The sequence below is a fragment of the Clarias gariepinus genome, chromosome 1 (assembly GCF_024256425.1).
Source record: "Clarias gariepinus isolate MV-2021 ecotype Netherlands chromosome 1, CGAR_prim_01v2, whole genome shotgun sequence".
NCBI classification, from domain to species: domain Eukaryota; kingdom Metazoa; phylum Chordata; class Actinopteri; order Siluriformes; family Clariidae; genus Clarias; species Clarias gariepinus.
In genome coordinates, this window is record NC_071100.1 from 21,844,461 (window position 1) to 21,857,698 (window position 13,238).

Genomic DNA, 13,238 nt, shown 5'->3' on the forward strand with positions numbered 1-13,238 from the left:
TTCCAAACAGATCATACTTTGCCACGAAGACCTCCATGATGGCCGAACAAAATACATTCCGGAGTTTGCGTGGTTTCATTTTAACATTGTTTATAAGTCTGGTTTAATATTTAAAGTATGAAAGTAGATTAATACGCCATATAAAATAATTTACTCATTAGACGTGTTTTATAAAAGCGTCTTTACGCGTAATAATTCGTCTGAAGCGGTGTAAACCCAGGGAAACTTTATACCTGTCCATCTTAATTTAGTCCATAGTTTGTTGTGTTGAGCGTCTCTGTCGGCTGCTGTTTATTTGCGTCATTATATCGTCGTTTTTTGCTTTTATTAAGGTGAAAATTATTGTATATTTAATACCTAACGTTATACATGTTGTACTAGCTATCGTTGTGTTTGGCATAGAAAGCTGGTTCGCTAGCAGAGAAATGGGTTACATTGTTTAGCCTTGGTCATGTGACTGTATGGAGTAAATGACCTGAGTTGTTTCGTTTAGGGTTTGTAAGCGTTGCTCAGTGAGGGTGTCTGCTGTGTTGGTGATGTAACTGTTGCTTCTGCTTACTCAGATGATTGAGGTGGTGGCCTCCATGGCTCGGGGTCCTGTGTTCCTGGCCGGAGAGGTGCTGGAGTGCCTCATCACCTTCACTAATCCTATGTCCCATCTCTCTACCAGTGCAAGCAGGTAAAAACAAGGCTTTAATCCATAGGGGCAGGTCAAATGTTTTATTTCAACATACACCTGAGCATCCCACCCATATGTCCATTGCACACACATGTGTGAGATGTATTTGCATTAGTGATGGGGAAAGGGCATTGGTGGCTTAGTGGTGGGTCTCTCACCTGCCAGACGGAAGGCATGGGTTTACTTTCCACTCAGTGTCCAAACTCCAGCCACTGGATGCAGTGGAGTATTGTATCAGAAAAGGCAAGATTGTGTGCCAAGTTGTGCGTGGATCGGATGGTCCACTGTGGCGACTCATCGATGTAAACAGCTGAAAGTCAACAATATTTGCATTGGGGATGGGAATCGCCATTCATCACCTGATACGATATCATCGCCATATCTAGGTGCCGTTTCAATTCATATTGTTAATATATTTTTATTTATAATAATAATAAATATATATTATTAATATTTCATGATTAATAATTCTCCAAGTAACACGTTTTATAAATATCTCAATTTGATATAAATATTTTGTACCTTGAATTTAGTAAAACCTTTAATTACTTGTACCTTTAATAAAAAGTTGTCAAAACTTAAACATTTTATAGTTTAGCTTTATTCACCAGCTTCTCAACTAAATTTAACGAGTAATTAAATGTATCCTGTTTCTTGTAATGTTAGTTTTCTTACCTAAAAAAATGAGAGTAGCATTTAAACAGTGCAAACTAACTTTAAATCCAGGAGTTTATCATTTAAATTAAACAAAAAATGATACATTTTAACTGAGCTTTTTCTTTATGTCTTTATGTCAGCCACTAAATTTATTATTTCTAAACAAGCAACACAGGATGCCAGTGAGTGAATAGTTTACAGTGGACCACCTAGGCTGTGTTTTGAGACTAAATTAGCTCACATGGTGAGCACAACCTTTGATACTCTGACTTTTGCACCACTCGGATGCTCGGATACTATCAGCTAATCAGCTATGTCCAGCGTGACCGGTCATGGCTGATCAAGCTGAAAACAGCCAATTCCGGTCCTTGGCAGATTGACCAGTGCATATCTATTATAAATGCAATAAATGATTTAAACATTTTATTTGGAGTCAATGTTGCGATACGTCAATCGGCACACAAAAGAATCGCGATTCATAAGTGAATGGATCTGTAAAATTGCATGCTGTAGCATTACATTGTTCATTCACTGGAGCTAGGAGTTTAAAGATTTTTTTTTTCTCAACTGGTTTAAATAACCAGCTAATGAACATGCTTTTTCAACTCGAAATAAGTGTAAAAAAAGTGTTGCAGAGGATTGAGAACCAGAGATCTAGTGGAAAGCCTTCTTATAAGGGTGGAGGTTATTACAACGAGGGGGGCAATCTGGAATAGGGTGTCCAAAAAGCACTTCTAATTGCTATGGTGTGGCATCCATTCATGTTTTGTCATGTAGTCTAGTTTATGCAAATGAACACAGGTGATTGAGGCATATTGCTGTTATAGTTATGATATTTTGCATTACCTGGCAACCGGGGCTTATAGGGAGCTATTCTTTCATTTTAGGGATGTTAATATTGTGCTGCGGCTCCTATTCACATCCCTGGTGTTATTGTTGTTTCAAATATGAACGTTTGGAATCCTATCAATTAAGTTTAGAAAAGGAACATTTAGTTCAATTAAGGAGTTAAAAAAAGGAACATTCTAATCCCTGGTGTTATTGTTGTTTAAATATTCAGTTCCTTGTTCTTTTAAAAGCACCATGTTAAAAAGTCAGGATGTTAACTTTCATCTAACATCGAATCTCCCACCCTGTTCTGTTTATCTTCTCTGTCATTAGTGAGATGCTTGCATGGGCCAGTGCTCAAATCCACTGTCAGTTCCATGCCAGCGAGAGCCGTGTGGCTTTGCCGACTCAGGGCACCAAGCAAGATGTGCAGGCAGAGAATGACACTGTGCTCATCCCCAGCAGAGGTGAGATTCACACCAAGCTCTTCAAGTCAAAGATTAAGACAAGCTAATGCACTGCAACAAGGATGAACACACTGAAAAGGAAGGCTTTTGTGTGGGTTTACAGCAGCTGTTACAGTACAGTGTATATTTGGCATGTATCTGGTACAATGTTGCACCGAAATGAAATGCAGCACCTCAAAAGATGTGCAAGACAAACTATAAATAGACCACTGTAGTGTATAATAAATACGTATAAAGGTAAATGGGGAGTGCAAGACAAAACATAAATTGAATTAAAGCAAATGATGTAGATTACATTAAAGGAATGTGAACCAATGTTTTACTGTGACTGGCTGCAAAGATCCTAAAGATGCAATTTAAAAAAATTAGTTGTTTATGTACAAGCCTTATTCAACCAATCAGCATCAGCAGTATACTAATTACTGGCCTTATCATCTCTCATCATCTGCACCCGTTTTTCACTGATTCATGTCTCAACTTTGAAAATGTGAGATCAAAATGTTTTGGCTCTTTGAAAGCAAATTGTGAAGACTTTTGCACAGTACTATACATACATATCTGTGTGTCATGTATGTCTTGAAGATCACATGTGATATAATATATCTAATTCCCTATTTAATAAAACCAAAAAATGCTGGTGAGAATTTTGGTTTCTCACTACCCCTTAGAGACGTTGCTTAGGTTTGGGCTTCATGAACTATTAGTATAAATAAGTATTAGCTTCTCCAAGCTTAAAAAAATCAGTTTGAAATGAAAATTCTAATTTTAATCATGTATTGGTAAACTAGAACTAATACTGAGAGTACTTAAAGATATCATTAGTTTGTAGTCTACTACTGCACTAGAGCAAGGTTGTAAATGTAGGTATTGTGTGAGTGGAACAAAGTGGGAATATGGATCGTTTGTAGTATAATACTGCTTTGAAAATTGCCATGTTTCATGGCAAGTAGAAAGATTGCATGTAGGAAGAAAGGTAGAGGTGTGATGAGAAGAAAGTCACTCCAAGGTAAAAAGTAGTAAAAAAAAAAAAATGTCAATGCTGATTGGTCTGAACGTGCTGATTACTTTTCTATAATTTTAGCTTGCACAATTTAGCACCAAGTGTAATTTAAACCACATTAAACCATATTAATATGTACATTAATTCTTCCTCTAAGCTGAATGATAAATGCATTTATAAAGTATGTCGCTATTCAACAAGGAAACCTATGATTTTTTTTTTCTGATTGTGAAGTTATATTTATTTAATATTTATGGAAGGAGTCTCCAATATCAGCACAAATTATGGCATTCTCCCACACAGAGAAATCATCTCGATTAAGGAATTTGTCGTTTCTCGGTAACACAAGAAGTTGATTTATTTTATATATATATATATATATATATATATATATATATATATATATATATAAACCATGGTAGGTTATCGCCTGCCATGCGAAAGGCCCGGGTTCGATTCCCAGCCAAAGTCCAAAATCCCAGTCACTTGATGCAGTGCTGGTCCCAAGCCCGGATAAAATGGGAGGGTTGCGTCAGGAACGGCATCCAGCATAAAACCTGTGCCAAGTTGTAGTGCGAACTGGGTATTCCGCTGTGGCAACCCCTTGTCGAGAGCAGCCGAAAGAACAACAAATATACACCGTGTATATATATATATATATATATATATATATATATATATATATATATATATATACAATATTTTTTGTCCTATTAATTTTAACTGCAAAGTCATTTAAGGAAACTAGTTCAGAACATCATCATCGCAGAGTTGAGGTGAAAATAATAGCTGCAGTACTTGCCCACTTGTGTACATAGAGTTTGAGTTTATGTAGCAGTGCTTGGAGGTCTTTATTTCTTGCATGGATTCATGTGATGAGGATTGGATTTGCTTGAACCTTCAGCATATTTTCCTGAGAACAATATTTATTTTGTTTGGTAGAAGAGTTCCCAGACATTTTGGATTTAATTTAATAATGAAGCTCTTTACTTTCTTAGACATTTCTGATCCCATTATTGTAGGATCAGAATTTAGTGTGTGATGTAATCTGCTCCTGATATGTTCCACTTTGTTTTACAATCTTTGCTTTGTGTTCGCATTTGAGCCATAATTTGTTTGTTTTTATTCCCCCCTGTGTTTCAATAGGAGAGCGAGGCCAGTGCATGCTCGACACTCCACCCAAGATCCTGTTCTGTGACCTGCGGCTAGACCCTGGAGAGAGCAAGACCTGTAGGTGGCTGATTCATTGTGATTTAAGATAAAGATTAGTCAAATCTGTATAGGAAAAGTTCCACATATGTTACAACTCTGAGTAAATAGTCATGAAATTGTCTATTTTATCTTTTATTTTTCTCTCGTAATTTCCCTTTCACACCTCTATTCTCATTTGTTTCAACGCCTCTCGGGTACAGACACTTACAGCGAGCTCGTCCCCACGGACGGCCCTCCTAGTTTCCGTGGTCAGGCAGTGAAGTATGTATACAAGCTGACGATTGGCTGTCAGAGGGTCAACTCTCCAATCAAGCTGCTGCGTGTCCCATTCAGAGTGCTTGTACTGCATGGTAGGTTTTATATTTACTGGATAAATATTATAGCAAAGGTCAACAGGAATATTATAAATGCCTTTTAACTTTTAGTTAATATGCAGTTCTACTGGGAAATCGGTGTTGTACTCCAAATCTTTTCTATCTCTTGTTAAAAAAAAAAGAAAGAAAGAAAGAAAAAATTAAAGAAATACAGGAAACCCACTTCTCAGTTGCAACATAGGCAAAATCACTGAATATACCTTCATATTCATTTTACAGGGCAAAGCATAATACAGGCCATATTGTTTATGTTCTATATTAATAAGGATTGCTGAAATATTTTTTTTATTTATACATCAAGATGAAAAGTGGTTCTTTTTGTGAGTAATATCTGGAGTCGGTTATGTATGCTTGTGTGTTTTAGGCATGCCCGAGCCCCCTTTCCTACAGGATGAGGAAGTGTCACCAACAAACCCCTTCCTAGAAGAGGAGGAGGGAGGAAGAAGAGACACAAGGCCCCTGGAGCGAGCACTAGACATGCTAATGATCACTACCTCACGCCGCTGTCCACGTCAGTCATTCATCTTTCTATATCATAATTATCCACATTCTTTTGTGCACATTTTATTTTGGCAAAGCGTTTACTTTCTGCTCACTTTTTTATAGATCTGTTTAATATCACTAACATGCGAGGGAAGGTGGCCAAATTCTGTATCTTTAAGACTGTGTACAGACTAGGAGAGGACATCATTGGCACGTTTACTTTTTCCGAGGGAGATATTCCATGTTTACAGGTAAAGAACACACAGAAACTTTTTTTTCTTTTTTTTTCTTTTTGAAATCTTGGATTTTGTTTGTTGTTGTCGTCCAGACACCGTTACTAACTGTTTGTATGTAAGGAAAGGAAGTGGTGGTGTTCAGAAAAAGTGTGGTATATTAATTACAGGAAATGAAAAAGGTCAAATTTATTCAAACACGCACCATCACTGTTTAAAGTTCTATTAAACTCAGATTAGCACAACTATGGGCAGAGCTTGGTCAAGAACATTGTGGGTCTCCAAAACCCCACAGATCCTGAAAGTTGGCATGTTGTGACCATGTCTTGAGGCATGACACCCTGTCCAAGGCCGTCATCTAGGGAACAGTTTAAGGAGGATTTTAAGACTGGAGACAGTTAAAGATACGGCTTGAGTCTTAGCGTGGCTGTCAACAGGCCAACTTGAAGACAGGCATCTACACTCAAATCCCGAGACAACTTGATAACTCAAGGGACTGAGTTAAGATTAATAATTTAAGTCAGTTTCAACAAGTAACTGAAGTACGAATAAACATGCAATCAATTCAAGCTACATGAGCAAATCACTTAAATACTTTCTTTCCCAGCTCAGCCAGTTAAACCTCTTTTTTTTCAAATGTCATATACAATTACCAATTACTAAATCACCTATCACCAATTACAATGAACAATTTCCTTTAGAAAAATTAATCCAGCTCACATAGCTTAATAAAATTTCTTTTTTGCTACACTTTTGGTTTTTAAAGCTTGCAGACAAATTCTACATTTTTAACACGAGCTAAATCAGTTTCCTCCAGCAGAATCAAACCATGCCTCTGGACCTGTACACCGAACCATGTGTCTTAATTGAATTTAATGAGGACGATCCTAACTTGAAGCGTAAGGGTTGCATGAATCCTCACGCTTGTGTATAAGTATGAGCTTAACTCTTTGTGTCTGTATGTTGCATGATCTCAGTACTCAGTGAGTCTGCAGAGCGAGGAGCAGGTCCATGAGCAGTACCAGAGGCGACCGGGTCAGGCAGTCAGTGTCACAAGTCATGGCCGGCACCTGGAGTCCTGCCTCCACACAGCCTCCAGCCACTTCTCTCTGCCTGTTCCTCTCATTGTTACACCTGGATTCAGCACTGATATCGGTTAGAACAGTTTCTTCTTAAGTTTATTGGTCATCAGCAATTTTAACGCACTGTATTCTTACAACAAGTAATGAATTAAACACTACAACAGAGGTTGTAGATGTATGGAGAAAAAAATAGTCATTGCTCAACAACATGAAGTGTCTCATTCTGTAGAGTCTGATTTAGTCAAGAGACAATATGCCTCATCTTTGCATAATTACATGTTTTTTCTCCAATTAATTTTCATAAGAGACCTTATTCATCACCTATTCCAAATCTTCTGGTCCTTTATAAAAGAGATATTTAATCTATCCTGGTTAAATATAACCCTTGTTTATATGTTATACTTTTATTAAATATTTTTAGGCATCATAGATTAAGCAGTTTATACCTTACTACCATTAAATTGCTGGGGGTTTTTTCCTGACACATCTGCGCATGTCCCTCATTTTAGTATCCCTAAGATGGCGTCTACACTTTGAATTTGTCACAGCAAGAGAGCCAGTGGAGCTGCCTACTGTCCTTCAGAATCAATCAGAAGTCACCGTATGGACCGGGGCAGAGCAGGTGGACGTGGACACCTTTAGCTGGGACTTGCCAATCAAAGTGCTTCCCACCAATCCGGCACTGGCTTCATATGTTTCACAGTTCACTGGAACAAATAGTATCAGTATCTGATATGTGTGTGCTGTGTTCGTGTGTTGAAATTTCAAGATCAAAAAACAGCATCATCATCATGATTTTGGTCTTTTATGTTTTTTTTTTTTTGTTTTGTTTGTTTTTAATCTTGTGTATGTATGTGGACCTGATTTTAACATTTCAGACATTAATATAGGACCTTATTCATATTTATTATATTCCTGGTGAGTTAATGTATCTGATTTTACATGAACTCTCCACTACGGAGTTGCTCTATTTTTATATATATATATGCATACACAAACGCTTTCCTGTTCAGTGTGTAATATCTCTGCTTGTAACAAGCTGACTGATTACATATTAGTTATTAACAGTGTTTTGAACTCTTGGCAAATAAAGAGTGAAACCATAGAGACATGTATTTAGTTATTCTCCCCATCACCATTAACTGACAAGGATTTACTTTAATATCATTTTATTTAGGTAAATATGAAATGGTACTCGTGAAATTAAAATGTAATACATGTATAGGTCAAAGTGCAAAGCTGGATATTTACAATAGTGCATTCAGTAATATTAACGTATTATGACCATGCTATGTGAGTAGATAATTAATTAAATCGCTGACATTAAGGACAAGTATGTACTGCTTCAAACTAGCACATGTTCTTTAAGACTTCAAACTATATGTGCTGATTGAGGATTAGAATTTTTAGATCATTTTTACCTACACTGGCAGTCATTTGGAATTATTACCAAATCTGGGCTCTGGAGTGTTTATTCATCACTGCATATATAGTTGTAAAACCAGAACGGTTTATTAAAGCAGGAGACATAAACGCATCCTGATCAGGAGCAGCACATAAACAACCCAAATGTAACTTTAAGGGGGGTAAAAAGCAAATATTTATGATGTCATTATTATAGATCCTACAGGTGAAGCACGATGACAGCTCAGGCAGACAGGCGTTGCAGGTTTAGCCGATGGATCGACTGCTTTGTTGTCTTGTTAACCTGCTAGTTGCATGTTCATTTCTCCATGGCTGGGATCCACACTGTTCCCCTCTCCCGGAATGCAGGGCAGACGCGGGTCAGAGCTCAGCACCAGGCTCACCTTGCAGGTTACAGATTCAACTCGTACCTGGCACCAAGGCGGGAAGTCCACTGGCTGCTGCACACTGAGAATGAAAAAGATCTGATGTTATTTCAGTTTATCAAATTGCTAAGTCACTAAGTTAGACTTAGTTCTAGATTAGTATTTCTTTAAGACTGAAAAAAGTCACTGACGTTTCACAACAGCCCACACCGAAAGGGTGCAGACAGGTGCACTGAATGCACCCCTTCTCCATCCAGGTCTGACCCAATGAGTATTTTTTTCCCTCATACTCGCACACAGCTGTAGGGAAAAAGAGAAACAGGCTTTAAGCTTCTAAAAAGTTGCATAAACTTTTGTGGAAGGTGATAATTAATACACAAGATACTGTATCATCTGATTGTCATAAAGCTGCAGTATGTACAGGTATTTCTATGTCACATCTCTTGATTTCACTGTGCTGTCTACTTTGTCAAGGAGGACAGTTCTTGTAATCATAAGCGAATTATGTACCTGTCCACGTTGCAGTCGGGTAGGTAGTGCAATTACTTTGAGTGTGATCTGAGTTTTAAAAAGCTTATCTTACCTTGAGAGTTGAAGTGGCATTCGGTTGGAGCTGCGGAGCAAGTCATCCACAGCGAAACGCCAATCAGGATCATCATCCACTGTCCTGCCATCTCTTCTCTTTGTGTCACTTGTCTGAATCACTCTCTGTTTTGGTACCTCCATTTATACCCCCCACACTTCTGTGAGCTCGAGGTACAGCTGAGGTGGGAGGGGGAACCCTTGGCATGTTTTTTGGAGAGAGGGGAAAAGGCTGCGGTTTGGCACATTCTTTTTCTCCAGAGATTTGCCATTCTCCGCTCCACTGGGCATGACCTTGAAAAACAAAATACTAACATAAAATGACTAAGAGCGAGGAATGGAGGGTGAGGTGAGAGCAAGAGTAGAGGTGAGCAAGAAGGCAGAGAGGGGGAAAAAAATCACAGTCATTGACTACCCTGCTTATGCACATTTTACACCATTACATCAACATTACTGATGTGTTAACACCTAACATAATCATCACCTGGCTGGTCGAAGCGCGATGATTCAGTATCTCTATACGGTGCTCCTGAGGGTGGTCAACTACACGAAAACATCAGTGGACAGATGCTACTGTTCTCTGAGGAACAAGTTCACCCGGTGGTTACTAGGTAGTCCTCAAACATACAAACAGACAGGGCTTAACGTCATGGCTGGTGGATGCACTGACCCTCACAGGCTTCCCCAGACTTAGCTCATACTGATGTCATAGACATGTCTCTGTTTTGTAAGCTTGCATGGGCCTGGTCCAGCTGAGGCTTCAGTGGTTGTTTGGAAGAAGGAAACCCATAAAGAAGGAATCGGACTTTTATTGCACCTCAGCTGCAGGTGGGTGTCTGTGTGTGTGTCTGCATACGTATGTGCAAGAAAAATGTTTGTATGTAACTTGTTGGATTGTATTTTAGGTATTAATTGAGGTATTGCATGTCAATATAAAGAAACTGCTAAAGATGTTAAGCTACAAGTTAAATCCAACATAATGTATGTAGCAATGTATTTTGATCAATTCGCTGTCTGTTAGTGTGCGATGAGAAGGATTGCCTACGATGCAAGGAAGGTAATGCTCTTTGAGCCAGAACCAAACATTACATACTTACCCTAACATTAGCTCATCTTTCATCCCTTTTACAGAATTGCAATAAGAGAAATGAGCTTTTAAAATGACCCTAGGGCCCCATAACTCTCTGTTTGGAGCATTTGTGCCTCTGTTACTCCATAGTAGTTGAAGGTGTTGAAAAGTGTGTTGTGTCATGCTTGTGGTGCTGCTGCTCAATGGCTGAGACACGCGCCACAGTCCGGACAGAGTGACTCACCATTGCCTATCTGCATCTCTAAGGAACTCAAACGCACGTAGTAACTACTTGACCTGCACATTAAATACTTGTTTTTAAGGAATATAATAAATTTTCAGACCATTAAGACTAACGAAGTGGTGCAGTGAACATAATTGCGTAATTCATAAGTGCGTAATTCACAGCCAGGTTGATCTGGCCTTGACTTATCAGACTGATTGTGACACTAAGAAATATTTGCATTTCAACATAGGCCAAAAATCTTTTACAACCCCATAAATTTGACATCTGCTCATATCTATTGAGATATTTGCAAAACACCTAGTCTGCAGAAGATTGTGGCAAGTCCCCGTTCTTATAGCCCTGGAACCAACTGTCCACTCTCTGCAATTTTCATCTCAAAAGAAAATTCTGGTGTGTCTGTTGTTCTACATTGAACATGTTTCCTTTTGGTTATTATATAGTTGGACCCAGGAAGATTTTATACTATCGTGGAAGGTGAATGCCTTCATGTTGTATCAGGTATACACCAGTTCATTCTGACTAAAGTAACCTGATTGGTCAAGTGGCATTTCAGAAGTGCTGATATAAATCATAGCAGCATTGGGACGTTTAACAATATGTATTACTTGTATCATTGTAGCAAGTGTATAAGTAGGTCGGTACAGTCCACAGTACTGGAAAGTGGGGAGAGCAGCTGCCTAACAAAAACCCACATTCTAACCAGTCACAGAAGCACTTTCTTATACTGTTGTTCTCCTTAATAATTACTTGTACTGTAAGTCGTTCTGAAATGCTTCTAGCCCATCCCTGTTCTTCTGTCCATGACTAGCCCAAGCTACAAAGCTAACTCGCATCTAACACAAGGCTGAAGCCCAAATTTCTCCCTAACTCCTGGTCGAAGGCACTACTTGATGTGTGAAACAAGTGATTGTACGTTCTACATAGTGCACTAGCTTTCAATTTAACACTATTTTGAATTTAACATTAGAACCCAGAAGTTAGTTAATATTCTAATACGGAATAAATGAAAATATATAGAGTAAATCATGTAGGTTTGTCAGGACAGTCCAAGACCTACACATTCTACACACCTTTTGGCTACATAGTACAGGAAGAAGTTAAACCCACTTCCATGCCTGTTAATTATACTAACTGTCACTTGCCCACTCCGCCAGTTGCAGTAAGTTAGATCCACCAGTCGTCGGAGGAGCAAAATAACTGGTTAAATAAAGAAACAAATAATAATCTATTGATAATAAATGGTGTTTGTAGAACTTTTGTAAAAAAAAAAAAAAAAAAAAAAGAAGCAATATTACAAAATATTAGTAATATTCAGCACAACAGCACACCCTCTTTTGGGATATTGCTTAAGCAACTCATGTCGTGCCTCAAGGCTCTATACTAGGCACTTTTTTGTTCTCACTTCACACTGCATTATTGAAAACTTTCCTCCTTTTATCTTACAGATATCTCAGTTTAGATAAAAAAAAAAAAAAAAAAACACCTGTCCAACATAAATAATCGGACACAGTGACTTAGGAAACTTCAGTTTAGAATCCCAGTGAAAAGAATGGGAAGGGTCAGACAAAGGATGGAAATGTTGGAGACTCACAGCTTGGCTAGTTATTATTACAATCAATTTAAATTTTTATTACAATCAAGTCTAACTCACTTATAGATTGCTTTGGATAAAACTGCCTCATATGGAAAGTTTAACTTGGTCAAATTTGTTATATGCAACTAACATCTTATTAACCTAATAAATCAAATAAATCCAAGCTCTGTAATATTCCTTCTCTGAATATCTAACCACTAAATATTAGTGCTTACTTCCAGCTTTACTTGACCCTGTAGTCATGTGCCCCTCAGCATGAAACCAAGGAATGTGGGTTTGCATAAAGAAGAAAGGACATAGCCTCTGCTGTGAGTGTGTGGAGCACACAGTGGGAGAGCAAGGGCAAGGGCTCGTCCTCTTAAACGGCTCTTTAATACTGAGTGGAGCATGTAATGGACTGAGGTGTTGGGCTGGTATGAAGGCTGACTCATTCACCACATTATGTACATAACTGCTTGCCAAGCCACATTGAGGAAAAGTTCAACAGTTGCATTTTAGTCAGCAGGCTGAAATCAGGCTGGTTATAAATTTTAATTCAATAAATGAGCACTAGGTTTCTTTGCTGGTTTTATTGGCTCAGTCTTTAATCCTCAATGGAAGGCAAGAAAGTGCTTAATAATTATAATGGTGGTGGTGGTGGTGATGGTGGTGGTTGTGATGATGATGATGATGTTGATTAAACCATATTTACACCCAGTGTTTGCATTACCTGTGTAACATCACAAAAGCTATCTACACCAATGTCTGAGAACATTTGTTTAACATTACCACATTCTAATGTAATTAATTTATCTGTTCAATCCAATCAAATACTTATCAGTTTGCTATGTTACAGCAGACTCTGATCTATCGACCAGGAGCGTTTTAAAACATACACCAGGAGCCAGTGACGTTTTTTTGGGACAGAATAACTGTATAACATTTATGTTTAACAGAGTCTT

The 13,238-nt window shown here is 38.1% G+C and overlaps 2 protein-coding genes across 2 annotated transcripts; one reads left to right on the forward strand and one right to left on the reverse strand.

The window, feature by feature from the left end:
* The first annotated feature begins 22 nt into the window (after nt 1–22).
* Nucleotides 23–8,120, forward strand: rgp1 (GP1 homolog, RAB6A GEF complex partner 1). Its single transcript, XM_053498660.1, has 9 exons — nt 23–332; nt 564–679; nt 2,498–2,631; nt 4,778–4,861; nt 5,044–5,193; nt 5,582–5,728; nt 5,824–5,951; nt 6,911–7,088; nt 7,525–8,120. Exons 2-9 carry the CDS (start codon nt 564–566, stop codon nt 7,746–7,748), a joined length of 1,161 nt encoding a protein of 386 aa, XP_053354635.1. The 5' UTR covers nt 23–332; the 3' UTR covers nt 7,749–8,120.
* A 583-nt stretch (nt 8,121–8,703) lies between these two features.
* Nucleotides 8,704–9,483, reverse strand: msmp1 (microseminoprotein, prostate associated 1). Its single transcript, XM_053504998.1, has 3 exons — nt 9,389–9,483; nt 8,997–9,105; nt 8,704–8,887 (listed from the first exon to the last, which is right to left on the reverse strand). Exons 1-3 carry the CDS (start codon nt 9,477–9,479, stop codon nt 8,719–8,721), a joined length of 369 nt encoding a protein of 122 aa, XP_053360973.1. The 5' UTR covers nt 9,480–9,483; the 3' UTR covers nt 8,704–8,718.
* Nucleotides 9,484–13,238: the final 3,755 nt, after the last annotated feature.